At 45.2% G+C, this 15,174-nt stretch overlaps 1 protein-coding gene across 7 annotated transcripts in view; it reads right to left on the reverse strand.

Moving 5' to 3' along the window:
- JAK1 (Janus kinase 1) overlaps positions 1-15,174 on the reverse strand; it is a 133,520-nt gene that overhangs the window by 21,308 nt on the left and 97,038 nt on the right. For 5 of the 7 annotated variants that reach the window (XM_033225157.1, XM_033225161.1, XM_033225162.1 and 2 more), the window contains 6 exons: positions 14,381-14,544; positions 11,883-12,225; positions 9,813-9,998; positions 5,498-5,655; positions 2,763-2,886; positions 576-765 (listed from right to left, as the gene is read on the reverse strand). In XM_033225157.1, coding sequence (XP_033081048.1) covers positions 576-765; positions 2,763-2,886; positions 5,498-5,655; positions 9,813-9,998; positions 11,883-12,225; positions 14,381-14,544 — 1,165 coding nt within the window. The remainder of the gene's footprint in view (positions 1-575; positions 766-2,762; positions 2,887-5,497; positions 5,656-9,812; positions 9,999-11,882; positions 12,226-14,380; positions 14,545-15,174) is intronic. The other 2 variants (XM_033225163.1, XM_033225160.1) reach the window with 1 other exon arrangement.

A 15,174-nucleotide genomic window follows, 5' to 3' on the forward strand; every position in this document is an offset into this window, starting at 1 on the left:
TGCCTCCTCCATGCAGCCCCCTGTGCTATGGAACTCAGGGATTTTGATTATCCCTTTCTGTTTGACTCCAGGGTATGATATCTATGTCGGTTAAAACACCCATCACAAACTGCAGTGGCCTCATTCACCTGTAACATCGGCATTAGACTGGAAACCCCCAGAGAGCAGGGACTGGGCCTTATGCATTTCTGATTGTTTGCATCTGATATGGTTCTTGGCCCACAAAAGATGTGCCAGGAGTATCTCTCCGATAAATAAACCAGTGACAGGAGACCTCTCAAGGCATTTTATCTTAAGGAAGAATGAAGTTATTTTCTGCTTACTAATGCTGAGCATGCCTCTTTCTGTAGCCTAATGAGATGCTGAGAAAGGTATACGCCTCTTCTATAGACAATGCTCACACTCAAGGGACTGGATGTGAGTTGGGCACAGAAGTGTAATAAAACTCAATAAAGAACACCTAGAAACTGTGGGGAGGGTCCACTTTGTTTAAGCCAGCCAGCATGTTTTGGTCGATGTGAGTCTCAGCACATTACTGATGGGATACAGCCTGGCTCTGGCATGGGGAGACGAACCTCGGGGCTTGGGCTGGCAGCAGCGTTTCAACATGAAGCTGATGTTATCCGTGCGCAGGATCTGCTTCTTGAGGTGGCTCATGAGGTCTCCCAAGCTGGGGAAGCTGCGGTCCGAACCGTGCAGGCTGTAGCGGCCCTTCTGCACCTCGATCTGAAAGTTCTTGAACTGCTTCTGGGTACCCTGCACCTGCTATTCAGAAAATGACCAGAAATTACATGTTTAAAATGGGGTCGGTGTGGGTATATAAGACATTAACATTAGGGGAAGCTGCATGAAGAGTACAGAGAAATTTTGCACCATCTCTGTAACATTTCTGTAAATCTAAAATTAGTCAAAAATAAAGTTTATTATCAATAAATAATCCAACCAACAACTAACTAAATAATAAAACAAGGTCCAGGAGAAGGCATTGATAAAAGGGAGTTAATACTACAGCAGACACAGTAGCTATTTCTACAAAAGCGTCACTTGGTTTTTCACCTGTAAGATAAAGTTCACGAAAATCCAACCTCATAGGATTGTTGCTACAATTACATAACATGGTGTGTTGAAAAACTTAGTAAGCACTTTATAAAGTCCAGCAAATATTATGTATGAGGTAATCATTATGATAGCAAAATTTCTCAAGGAACCGCCTCAAACTGAGCCCTTCCAGGCCATGTCTCTACTTGAGAAGAACCACACTGGGAGCTGGTGTTCAGTGTCTGACCCAGGTCTGGGACACTGTGGTGCCAGATAGGAGGTATAAGCAGTTTTCCTTCATGGACTCTTTTTGTACAAACTAAACTATTTTAGTGGTAAAAAATGAGGGCCAGAAAGACTTACTTAAGGTGTAAACTAGGAGATGATATTCAAAATCTCAGTTACTTCAACTGTACAATGGGATTAGTACAATGGGATTAGGGATACAGTTACTTCAACTGTACCTACCTAATATGGCTATTACAAGGCTTAAACAAGCACAAGTAGGTATGATGCTTGGCACAGGGTCTGGTGGGCCAGTGAGTGGTGGGAGTAATCATTTCTATGACTGCTGTTTTCCCCGGGTGATGTGACATTGTTAGGGACTCATGGACACTCTTGGTACTGTACAGGCCAATTCCACTTCAGGAGGAGGCTGGGCTGTCTCATGCACTCCTCCATCGTAAACACATTAAGCTTCCTCCAGTGACTGATGAATAGACAGCAAGCATCCTGGGAAGGCAATGAGCCTGACAAGCTCTGAGCCATGGAGCCCTGAGGCCCAGCTGTTCGGGAAGAGCCTGGGCAGGTGGTGGTGTCCCTGCATTGCCTCACCCAGGACACTTGGCAGCGCTACTTCCTTCCGCCCTTTCCTCCTCCCATTCTTGACTGAGTTCAGCCTCAGGGGTTCACCAGTGAGCCTGTCCTTCCTGCATCTGCCCTCTGTGCCAAAGGCCCCTCCATGTCCCAGGTCTCCCCATGCATGTGGAGCCTAACCAGTACTGATTAAAGTGTATTGATGTAAAGTATTTTGTAAAACTCACTGTCTTTTAAAATATTCCACTTTGTATTTTTTTAAATTACATGAATAACAAAGGCATTTGTGGTCTAGTGAGGGGTAGTCAGTAATTCTGGCGAATATCTTAGCCCTCAGAATGTGTCTCACATCATCCCCAGCTTCAGCTACGCTTCAATCACTAAAAGACATCTCTATTCATTGTTCTAAGATGAGGGGCAATTTGTTCAAGTGTCTGAAGCTACCATTTGGAAAAAACTGTGTTAGGCCATGTGGATGAAGTGGCATTTGGGTGCTGGTTTTTACCAGTGAATGCTGTAGACAGGCATAGCTCTGGGTCTGAGATGATGTTGGCACTGAGTCTAAATAACTCACTCTAAATAATGACACTACACTTTCCAAGTGTTGGGTGTGAATTGGTTTTCTGGTCATGTTCCATCTTCCAGAGCCATGGTGGACCCCCACCATGGGTCCCATGAAGAAAGAAGGAAAGGGCCCTACAGGGGAAGATGTAGGGGTCTGGCTGCTGGGGAGTGGTCTCCTTTTGAGAGCAGGGGCCCCTGCCTGACCTCCCAGGGATCTCCTCAGAGACCCAGGCTTTTCAATTCCACCCTGCAAAGGGTGGTTCTGTCTGCAGCAGCTCCTGAACCAGGCTACACTGGACACCTCATGGCTGTATGGCCTGGTCCAAGCCAGTGTCCTGACTGACCTCAGACTTCTCAAAGCAGGTGACAGTCATGAGGATGTTGTCAAAGTCGGTGCAGCTCCACCTCAGCACGTACATCCCCTCCTCGCTTCCTTCTTGCCGCAATTTATTGATGGCGTATTCTGTACTAGAGGGAGAAGTAGGCAAAGGGAAAAAGAGCTCACACCAAACAGCACAGTGAACCCCTGGGCTACCCATTCTCCTGAGCTGCCTCAAGTGTTAACAGCCCCATCACACTATCTGCCCAGGATCCTAAAATCCCCTCTGATGCCATCCATGAGCATAGTGGAAATACTGAGTGGCCTCAGGACTGATGAAGTCGCCAAGGCTGAGAAAAGGATTCAGCCTCCTGCCCAAAGCAATGAGCCCTGCTTGTCCCCACGTTCCCCATAGACATCATCTCCAGCTCGAGACAGAAGAGCCTCTCTGGAGGCTGGTGATGAGGAGCTGCCATGCCTCCCCTCCACCCCCAGCCAGCCCAGCGGGAGCACAAACCTCATGGGGGTGGGAACTGGAGGCCGTGTTGTTTATTGTTGTATCCCCATGGGCTCACACTGAGTGAATACATCAGTGAGGATTGGACAGATGTCAGTAGGAACAGAACTGTCTTACACTTCTTTGTATCCCCAGGACCAGTGAGTCCTGGCATGTAGAGGGCAGTGAACACTGGCTGAATACATCCCTGCATGAGGTTACTAGCACCTGGTGAGTGCTGCTTGCTAAGTACTGGTGAGAGAGGGCTGCCATGGTTCATGTGTTTCCAGAGGCAGGGACATTATGTACTTTCTAACTGCGCCATGCCTTTGCATGTGCTGACCTCTCATCTGGGTACCCTTTCCCCGCTTTAAGGCCTGGCAAGCCATCACTGATTCTTCGTTTTAATCAGATATGAATGCCGCCTACTCTAAGCAGGCTCCTTAGGCAATGAATGTCAGCATCCCATCAAACATGAAATATCCATTCATTCAACGAATACTCACTGAGGGCCTACAATGTGCCAAGCCCTGTGTGTGTTAGGAAAGCAGTGAGCAATGCAGCCCCAGCCTTTGGGAAGCTCATACTCTAGAAAGTGAGGGTAGTCAGACCAGGAACAAATGTTATGTTATGTAAATAAACACAGTATCTCAGGAGGTAATGACTGCTACCGAAGGAAAATAAGGCAGAGTGCAGCAGCCAACATGGATGGAGAAGGGAAAGAGGTATGATTTTATGTAAGGTGGTCAAGGAAGACTTCACGGAGAAGGTGATATCTGACTAGCACCTGAAGGAAGTGGAAGCTGTGCAGATTCTGCAGGAAGGGCATTCTGGGCCAAGGGAACAGCGAGTGCCTGGGCCCTGAAGCACAACCATGGCTGGGACATTGGCAGAAGACGCTTTTTGAATGCACAACCCCTTGCTCTGCCATTCTTTGTGTGTCTGTTTCCCTATGAGTCTGTGAGCCTCTCAAGGCCAGGGCCATGTGGCTACTAAGCTACTTGTCCACAAGGTAGCCGGAAGAGGGAAAAAGGTGAGAAGCACATCATGTGGAAGGTGGCAGAAGAGATGCTTCCCCAGATATTCTGTGGTCTGAAAAGAGAGGCTCAGAAGAAACACAGCAGCTGGCTGTTTTCCTTTGCCTGAAGAGCTGTCATATGTAAGAGAAAGTCGCCGGGAGCGGTGGCTCACACCTGTAATCCCAGCACTTTGGGACGCCAAGACGGGCGGATCACTAGGTCAGGAGATCGAGACCATCCTGGCTAACACAGTGAAACCCCATCTCTACTAAAAAAATACAAAAAACTAGCCGGGCGAGGTGGCGGGCGCCTGTAGTCCCAGCTACTCAGGAGGCTGAGGCAGGAGAATGGTGTGAACCCGGGAGGTGGAGCTTGCAGTGAGCTGAGATCCGGCCACTGCATTCCAGCCTGGGAGACAGAGCCAGACTCCGTCTCAAAAAAAAAAAAAAAGGAGAAAGTCAACAGAATCCCTATTGTCTCAAAAGGCAGAATTCAAGTGAGTAGACAGAAGTTACAGAGAAGTCAACTACAGCTCCATATCAGAAAGGTATGTACATCTCTCACAGTCAGAGCTCGAACCCATGGGCTGCCTCATACATTGCCCATCACCAGAGGTATTTGAGCACAGGCTGCCAGTTCTGAGATGCAGGTGGGACAAGACATCGCACACAGCCCCTTCTGGCCTTAAGGCTGTATCACCCTCACGGTCCCCACTGTTCACCTGGCACCTTGGGATTCCATTTACTACACTGTCTGATGCTGAGATCTTCGTCTGATCTTTCTTTTTCTTCTTTTATATATTTTAGGATGGGATCTTGCTATGTTGCCCAGGCTAAAATGGAACTCCTGAGCTCAAGTGATCCTCCCACCTCAGTCTCTCAAGGAGCTGAAACTACAGGCAGATGGCAGCATGCTCAGCTGTGTTCTTGAATTGCCCGCATTGTTTGACACAGCAAGAAATCACAAAGTGTAGTACTTCTTGATCAGCTATGAAGAGGTGAGGGGGTTAAACTATGAGGAGAGATCCACATAAAGAAGTAGCATTGAGGGGCTGCTGCAAAAAGGATGGTAGGAGATTACAGGAAGGCCTGACCAGAGCTTGAACAGCAGGGAGGAAAGCAGGACAGCCAGCAAGTACCAGGCAGCATGGTCAACTGGCCTGACCTAAACAATGATGACATGCCCCGTCACTAAAACATGGGCTCTCTGCACACCAAAGGCAACTGAAAAGGTTCTAGGACCAACCAGATTGGACCATGACAGCCATTCTGTATGTTGTGGACGATCAACGGGGGGGCCACGTCGGTGCAGAGGTAATGATGGGCGTCTGCGGTGAGCCGGAAGTAGCCATCTACCAGTGACACAAAGGACAAGGCCTCCTCATGAGAAGAGAGCTTCAGTTCCTATTAAGAGAGAAGAAATCCCCATGGTTACATCATGTCTCTATCAGCTTAAGCAGCTGACTCTATAGGGAGGTACACGGTGAGAAGATTTTTATAACCCAGTGGGAACCTCAAAGGGAAAACCTTTTCATCAATACTAAACATACCCCTTGCATTCATTCATTCATTCATTCATTCATTCATTTATTTATTGTAAGATGGAGTTTCACTCTGTCACCCAGGCTGGAGTGCAGTGGCAAGATCTTGGCTCACTGCAACCTCCACCTCCTGGGTCCAAGCGATTTTTCTGCCTCAGCCTCCCAAGTAGCTGGAATTACAGGCACCTGCTATCATGTCTGGCTAACTTTTGTATTTTTAGTAGATACGGGGTTTCACCATGTTGGCCCGACTGGTCTTGAACTCCTGACCTCGAGTGATCTCCCACCTTGGTCTCCCAAAGTGCTGGGATTACAGCTGTGAGCCACTGCGCCCAGTCTCCCTTGCATTTACATAGGACTTTCACTGTTCAACACATTTTCCCATCTATTATCTCAAACTATCAGATGAGGTTAGTGTGTGTGTGTGTGTGTGTGTGTGTGTGTGCGCGCGCGCGTTGCGGGTGATGTGGTGGGGGAGGCTGTGGCAGGCAGGGAGACATGCAGAGAAGCTGTCCCCCGGGTACAGACAGGAGAAGAGGAAGCCTGAATCAAGGTGGCAGAGGCATAAAAGTAGAGGTGCGAAGGGGCAGAGCATGCACCCTGATCTTGGCACTAAACAGTGAGTGGCTGAATCAGCATTATTCCTGCTTGGGAGAAAAGAAACAGAGGCAGTGTGGTTCATCTCATAGCAGACTTGCTCTATAAGGTGAAACTCCTGGATTTTAATCTAGGAATGATCCCAGGCCCAGTGAAGAGGTTGCTAGATTAAGCCTAGGGAGCTCTGAGAGTTGGAGGGAGCGGCGCATCTTACTCAGAGTGGGAAGAGGCAAAGGCACCTGTGGAGAAGGAGGGAGGGGCTTTCCATCAAGGGAGGTGTTCTGAAAGACACCTGTGTTGTAGATATGGGGTAGTTTTGTCTTGATCATCGATCCCTGAAGACACTGCCCATTTGACAGAAACTATGAGGTCAATCAAGAACGTTTCCTGGCAAGGGAAGGTATGCAAAAGCCATGATTTGGAGCTTTGAGTCACAAAAAACATTAAAAAGCATCTGAGGCTTCAAAAAAGAGCAAAATGACTTTCATAGCCTGTAGAAAGGAGAGGCAGCTGGTAGACACGAGAGGACAGCGAAGGGAAAAAGGAGCAGGGGAGACAAGCCACTCGGCAGAAGAGAGGTCAGGGGCCTAGCGCAGCTGTGATGGCGAAGGAAGCATGCCTGGGGCTATGAGCAAGGAGACCTGGAGAGGGCGGGGTCACCACAGGAATGGTGCCTTAGGAAAGAAACCACACTGAGCACGCTGCCTTGTGGGTGTGACCAAGCAAGGATATCCCTGAAGAGCAATTTCAAGATGCTCTGGAACAAGGGGCAGGCTGGCCTGGGCAGCCCCTCACCCAGCCACATGATAAGCAAGACCACATCTGCACTTACATTTCCTGAGAGCAGGAGTCTAAACAGAAATGGGGGACGCCAAGGAGATGCAGAGAGAAGTGACTGATACATCAAGGTCTGACTTAACAACATGCTGCTATCAGGGTTTCTTCAAAGTACTGCCTGATTCAAGGGCTTGGAAATCCCATGGCTGGGAGGGGACAATGAGGGTGTCAGATTCTAAACAGGCAGCATGGAGCAGTGGTCAATCCTCAGCTCAGGCTCCACAGCCAGCTGCTCTGGATTCAAATCGCAGCCTCGCCACCTGCTAGTAGGGTTATGCATATGGAATCATCATTTTTATAGGTCAAAATGGTCAAATATTGGCAATTTCAAATATTTTAACCGAACAGCTGTGTGACCTTGGACAGGTTACTTAACCTCTTTGTGCCTCAGTTTCCCCCTAACATACCCACTCACAGGGTTGACATGAAAATTAAAAGAGGTGATATTTGTGAAGTGCTCAGAATAGGAAGTGCCTGACAACAGTAAGGGCTAGCGTGGTAAAGAAAAACCAACTAATGGAGGAATCAAGTATTTCTTTCTTCCTGCCGTCCTCCTGCTCCCTCCACAGCACTGTAGCTTGGCATAGAGTCACTGGCCCATGTGGCCAGGGTGAGCTCTGACTTACATGATGGGTGCACCAACTTGTGTTGGTGCTAGACTTGACTGTGTCAGTCAGGACAGGACAGGATGGGGCAGGCTCATAAAACGTGCACCAAGCAAGCACCATGTTGAAGAGCCAGATCACAGACATGTTGGCCTCTCCCTCACTCCCTTCAGGGTCTCTGGAGGATGATAATGCCTTAGAAACCAAAGCAACACAGGCAAAATGCACAGGCAGAAACCAGACAGAGCTGGGCAAGTGCCTGCCACTTTCTCTCTAAGTGACCCTGTGCAAGATCCCATGTCTCTTGATTAGTCTCAGATTCCTCATTTCAAGTACAGCTGATGCTCCGTCCTCTAAGGTTCTCATAAGGACTAAGACAGACAAGATAGAGGCACAGCATATAACATGGGGCCTAATATCCAGGATGCAGCATATAACACGGGTACCCTAATATCCAGGACACAGCATATAACATGGGGCCTAACATCCAGGATGCAGCATATAACACGGGGCCTAATATCCACAATGCAGTATATAACATGGGGCCTACTATCCAGGATGCAGCATATAACATGGCGCCTAATATCCAGGATGTGCTCCATAAACAGCACTTCTTTTCTCCCTCCATTTCGCACCTTTCTACTAACGTCCATCTGAGCTCTTCCACTTCTCTCTTCACTTTGTTTTTACTATATTTTTCTAATAAAATTAATGTATTTTTTTGTTTAAAAAAAAGGAGGGGAGAATAAGAAAGTTAAAACCATTCATAATGCCACCATAAATAAGTAGCTGTTAATATTTGATTATTTTTCTAACAGCATGTGTATATCCAAGGATACCTATTGATATCTTGAACAAAATTGGTCCCATTCTATAGGTAAAGTTTTATATCCTGCTGTTTTCCCTGACCTTTTTTTCCAGGTCATTAAAAAATTCAGCAATCTGACTACCTAAAGTTTTGCTACTCAGGCAAATTGTGATTTATTTTCCTATTCTCCTATTATTGTATATTTAAGTTATTTTCAGAATTTTGATACTTTAAATACTAGTGGAATGAACAAACATTCTTATTCATAAACTACAACCTGCCTCTCACATTGTTTCTGGAAGATAGATTCATTCTCTAGATTCCTGAACAGAGGGATATATAAATATTTTCAAGGCTTTTAACAGGTTGCCAAACTGTTTTCCAAAAGGTTACACCAGAAAGACAAGTTATTCTGAATACAAGAGAGTGACTGTCTGCCCTAAACTGTATCACCAGGCTCTCCCTCAGCACTGAGCGTTATCCTTGTGACACAGTATCTGCCACATTTTGGCAGAATGTGGCCTTTCCTGGTGTTGGTTCCACTCACCTGAAGAGTGCTCGCTGTCTCACCAGCCGCTCTCTCTGCATGCTGTCGGCTGTGACTTCCCCTGACACAAACAGGTTTATTTTGGCAGAGTTCCCACTTCCTGCTTGTTTAGATTATGTCCTCAAGTGATACCAAAAAAGAGGAAGTGAGATTAAACACCCCTTCCTTGTCCGAGAGTCACTGGGGTGTGCCTGACACCACATGGATGACTGCCACTGTGGCCGAGGCTCGCTTGAGGGCAACGCAGGGCTTCCTGCTTTGCACTTCAGCTCAGCAGAGAGGCCGTGCCAGAGCCCTTGGGAGGAAACACTGACATTTGCTGGTTTTCTTTTCCTTCAAATCCACTAGCTTTGTGAATTAAATATTGATGCTGAGGTATAATTGGGAGGGAAGCAAATCCTAAGGCGGATTCACATTTCTGAGACCAAAGAAAGGCACTGGGATATATCGGTGTAACTTTAAAACACTGATAATGCCTTGGTAATAGGAACTTTTTGGCTTCAATAAGAAAATCTTATTTTCTCTTTAGGATAGGAACTCTGAAAATCATGTGCTGCAGGACGGAACTCAGCAATTCTCCCTCTTATCACCAGATCCAAACTTAAGAGCTTCTGAGACAAACTTACCATTTTCTTGTTGTCCTGCTTGTTAATGCTGACCACAGACTCCTTTATTACAATGTGAGTGATTTCAGGGAAGTAAGAAAAATTGTTCCACTCTTCCCGGATCTTGTTTTTCTCCTCATCCTTCTTGTGTTTATTTTCCAGTTTTTTCCGCTTCAGTTTACTTTTTTCCTTTTCAACAGAAACAACCTGATAAGATACATAAAAGGGACAGAGTTAAGTTGCTTTCTTCATTTTCTATTGGTAAAAGGTCAATGCTGCTGGCAAACCTACGCAGGGCCTAGGCCCAAGAAGGAGAAAGCCAGCTGGTCTGGACTTGCAGAAGGACTGGGGGAGTTGGCACCTGCAGGCTCAGGACCAAAGAACTGGGTTATATCAGGGAATCCTGGGCTTTCACATCTGGAAGACACCTTAATGAGCACACTGTCTAAACTATATAATACACAATGTGCACGGAAACTCAGAAAGGGAAATCACTGCTCACTAGACATGCATCTACATTCAGGTCTCCTCACTTCCAGACTACTATACATGCTTTGACACAGACAGATAACATACTCTTTCCAATTACTACTGGGCTAAACATGAGCTTTCTCCTTCTATCACCAATCGTCTTGACTTTAGAACAGTACTCGAGTCGGGATTTTCAAGAGAAGATATGCATCTCATGCTTGAAATAATCTACACACTGAATAATATATATCTGCACAAGGAAAATATTTTGTGTTGCATGAGCCCTGGAGACCAGAGATAGGTTAATTACTTAACTCTGCCAATTATTTAACTAGTTACCTCATCTCTTTGAGCCTCGTTTTCCCTATTCATGAAATCGAGAGCTTACATCTTCACAGGGTTCTCTGAGATTAGACAAGTGCTAACTAACATAGTACAATACCTACTATATAGAAAGCCCTCAGTAAGTATCAGGCATTATTGTTTTAGCATGAGAATAAAACAGGAGGAGGAAATGAGTCTCATATTTTATTTATTTAATTTTTTGAGACAGGATCTTGCTGTCACCCAGGCTGGAGTGCAGTGGCACGGTCACGGCTCACTGTAGCCTTGACCTCCCAGGCTCAGGCGATCCTTCCAACTCAGCCCCCCAAGTAGCTAGGACCACAGGCATGTGCCACCACATCCTGCTAATTTTTGTATATTTTGTAAAGATAAGGTTAGGCCATGTTGCCCAGGCTGGGCTCGAACTCTTGGGCTCAAGTGATCTGCCTGCCTCAGCCTCCCAAAGTGCTGGCGTTACAGGTGTGAGCCACTGCACCCACCCACATTTACTTTAATATTATTAATTACAGTAATAATAATTGTAACAGCTATAATAATTTATTCAACATTTATTATATTGCCAGGCTTTGTGCTAAATGTCATTTAGTTTCTTCACAACCTTATAAGTTAGACAGTACCTCCGTTTAACAGACGAATAATTTCTAGCTGCTGATAAAGTGAAATAACTCTCCTAAGGCCATATAAGTCATGAAGCTAGGATCCAAACCACGTCTACATGGCTCTAAAACCCATGCTCTTAAGCCACTCTGCTCTATTTCTTCATCCAATAAATATCTCATAAAGAAGCTTCCATAAAGCAAAATCAATTAGTCAATTTCATGGAGCCAGAGGCCTAACTTCAATTCTTGGCACAAATGCTTATTAGTCATAACCTCAGGCAAATTTAATTTCTCTGTGCCTCTTTGTATTCATCTGTAAAATGGAGATAATAGCAATACTTCCCTCAAAGGTTTTTTTATTTTTAGAAATAAATGAGTTAATACCTGTAAAATGCTTAGAAAAGAACTTGGCACATGGTAAACACTCAGGAACTATCTGCTGTTATTATACTACTACATATTATATATGTTGTTATATTTCCCTACATAACTCAATAAATACTTATTTAGACCTTGTGCTAAGGGATGAAATAAAAGATGAATGATACATGGTCTCCTAAATAAACTCAGCCTATGGGAGTGACGGACATGCAGACAGATGACTCCCGCAGGATAAACAGCATACGCTATGTGACATGGGAATGTTCTCTTTGATCGACCGCCAACAGCCACTTACATTTGGTTTATGCCTCCACTGGATTCCAAGATTCCCAGTCACCATCACTTCATAGTACAGAACGTTTCCACTGTCATTTGAATGAAACCAATTCATCTCATTTTCTGATGAAATCAGTAACATGGAAGTCTCAAATATTTCAGCGCCATAATGTTTTGTCAAAGTTTCCAAGGTAGCCAAGTATTTCACCTTCAGGTCATGCGTGGACACGCTGCTGTCACAAATGGTCTTGTTGTTAAATTCCTTTAGGAAATCCTTGAAAACATTATTTATCCGCATCCTGGTGAGAAGGTTCCTCTGTCTGATGGACTTATTCAATGTTTCTGGAATATATCGCTTGTAGCTAAAAGAGAGTAGAAAAGTACATCTCTTTTTCATGTATAGGTTAGGAGAAAATAGTTGAGAAACAAATCTAAGTCCATGAATCCACATGTTGCCAAATGGGAAAGGGAGATCTACTCCCAGAGGACGTTAGATGGAGTAAGTAAGCACTGAAGATGACCACCGTAAGGAGATGGAGGTGAATAGAAACTGGGAAAGAAAAGAAAAGCACATGCTCCACAGATTTCACTGAAATGAGAATTGTTACAGGTATTGCCCAATTTTCTGGGTCACCAAGGCAGGGCATCTACATTTTTGCTTGCTAGCTTCACCATTCTTGTGCACATTAGTACTCACATCTCCACACTGGTCTTAGGATTGAGCATCGGTTAGAAAACAGTCTGCAAGGTGTTAGAAGCACTTATCTCTTCGTGTGATGAGAGATGCTTTGTATGTTCTATTTGCATGTCTGGTTTATAACTTATCTAAACAAATCACATTTTTTATTTTAAAAATGAGAAAGAGAGGCTGGGCACGGTGGCTCATGCCTGTAATCCCAGCACTTTGGGAGGCTAAGGCGGGCAGATCACTTGAGGTCGGGAGTGAGAGACCAGCCTGACCAACATGAAGAAACCCTGTCTCTACTAAAAATACAAAAGTAGCTGGGTATGGTGGCACATGCCTGTAATCCCAGCTACTCAGGAGGCTGAGGCAGGAGAATCACTTGAACCTGGGAGGCGGAGGTTGTAGTGAGCCAAGATCACACCATTGCACTTCAGCCTGGGCAACAAGAGCAAAACTCCATCTCCAAAAAAAAAAAAAAGGGAGAGACAGACAGAGAGAGAGAGAGAGAGAGAGAGAGAGAGAGAGAGAGAGACAGACAGACAGACACACACAGACACAGACAAACTAAGGCCAATTAATACAAAAGACTTAGTGTTTGCCATGTGACTATGAATCAGATATACTATTTAAAAGATCAACAGGTAAGCTGAAAGATTAGTTACCTATCCAGGTGCTAGTGGGCGAACATCCACAACAAACAGAATCTAAGAAAGCTGATATACTGCTAGAACAGAAGTCAATGTTGAGAAGAATGTTGAGTGCCCATGAAACAAAGAACAAGTCCACTGGGGGCCATACAAATATGGAGACTGGTCTGCTTGTTACTTCCAGGACTGAGACAGCACCTGGCCCCAGGTCATCCCTGCTGCATGGAGTGGCTTCAGAACAGTGGAAAATTGTGAAGTTTGGGATTTATCCTCAACAAATGTTATAACTTTTCTTTTAGATTAATGTAATATAATAAAGAGAATTAGAGAAGAACTGTCATTTTTCAATTCAGCTTATGAAAAAACAAAGACAAAGTGCCCAAAGTGAAGGCCACAGAAAAAGAGAAAGCAGCAGTTGAGCACGTATTGACTCAATCCCTGCATCACTGAGTAGCGGGCTGTGATCTGCTCTAGACTCTCTAGTCAAGCCAAGGAGAAACAAGCAGCGACCTTATGAGAAGACGCACGCTGCCTATCACAAACAATGCAGCTACGAAATCCCTTCTTCAAAATGAGACTGTCTTCATTTATGACAATCCTAATAGCCCACTGGTGAAAAAAAAGCTAACTGATGTCACAGATAGACAGAACTTAAATATTCCTTCACAGAGACTTGATCTCAAATTATATTTTTAAGTAAATGCAGTTTCCTTGAGAAATTTAATAGTAGTTGATCAATTCTCACATTAGAATTAACAGCTCTGTAGTGAACTTCTATAAAGCATTGAGTTCAGGATGGGGATGGTAGTAGCTGCTTATAGAACCGTATTGAGAAGGATTTTTAAGATGGGTCCAAAACAAAAGGAAAAAATGCAGTGATAGAAGGCAGTGTCCACCATGGGCAAGGAGGGGATGGAGAAGGCCTGGGGGTCACTAATTTTATTGGCATCCTCAGCCCAGAAATTTCACCCAAGCACAAATTTCTGAGATTAGCAGCCAACATCCAAAATCAAGACACAATTATAATTATTCTACATGTATGTAGTCAACATTCTAAATAAGATCTGGGTTTCACAGAGAGCAAGGGTCAGCCAAACCCTGGCAGTAATTAAGCTTAAATGTGTAAGAACATGTAAAAACACCACCATCCTCACAATCAACACTTCGGCCAGCGAGAAGCTTTACCTGATGTCCTTGGGCAGTTCTGGCAACTGCATCTTCTTCATCATGGCATAGTGTGAGATGGCCAGGACAGCCATCCCCAGACACTCGTTTTCAATATCATGCCCATCCTGCTCTGTCTTGGGGTCTCGAATGGGAGCCAGGCATTTCACCAAATCATACTGTCCCTAGGAGCAAAGGGGAGAAACCACGAGAGCCCACCTGTTATTGATCTTGAGAGGAAGGCTCCCCACACAGGGAGGTGCTGCCTAAAAACGCAGCACAGAAACGAGACGAATCAGACTGACAGTTTCTCTAGCATCAGAGCTCTTTTCAACAGAGTTGGGCATGAAGGGGCTCAGGAGATGTCCTCCCACGCTCATTCATTTAACAAACATTGACTAAGCACTATGCCAGGTGCTGGGGAACAGTACAGACATATGAAGTCCCTTCACCACAGAGGTGATGCTGACAAACACTGCATACTAGGCCTGGACTGCGCCAGAGCAAGGGAAGGTGACACTGGGCTGAGGTCTGATCATGCACTAATTCCACAAACGTGCTGAGATGGCCTTGTCTAGGAGCTGGGTGTACGGGGTTGACCAGGCTCTCCCCTCCATTCTGTTGTAGTTCTAAAGAAAGGGGAACATTCCACAGTGCATCATCACCATGTGTACATTTTCCCACATCTGCCGTTTGAGTTTCCCATAGTGAAATGTATCACCAAAACATACTCCCTCACTGATGGAGGTGCACAGCATTCTAAGAACTAACGCGAACTTTAAACACAAAAAATAAAACGAGGTTAACCAGCAGTG

Source organism: Trachypithecus francoisi, unplaced genomic scaffold, assembly GCF_009764315.1.
Source record: "Trachypithecus francoisi isolate TF-2019V2 unplaced genomic scaffold, Tfra_2.0 Lachesis_group12, whole genome shotgun sequence".
NCBI classification, from domain to species: domain Eukaryota; kingdom Metazoa; phylum Chordata; class Mammalia; order Primates; family Cercopithecidae; genus Trachypithecus; species Trachypithecus francoisi.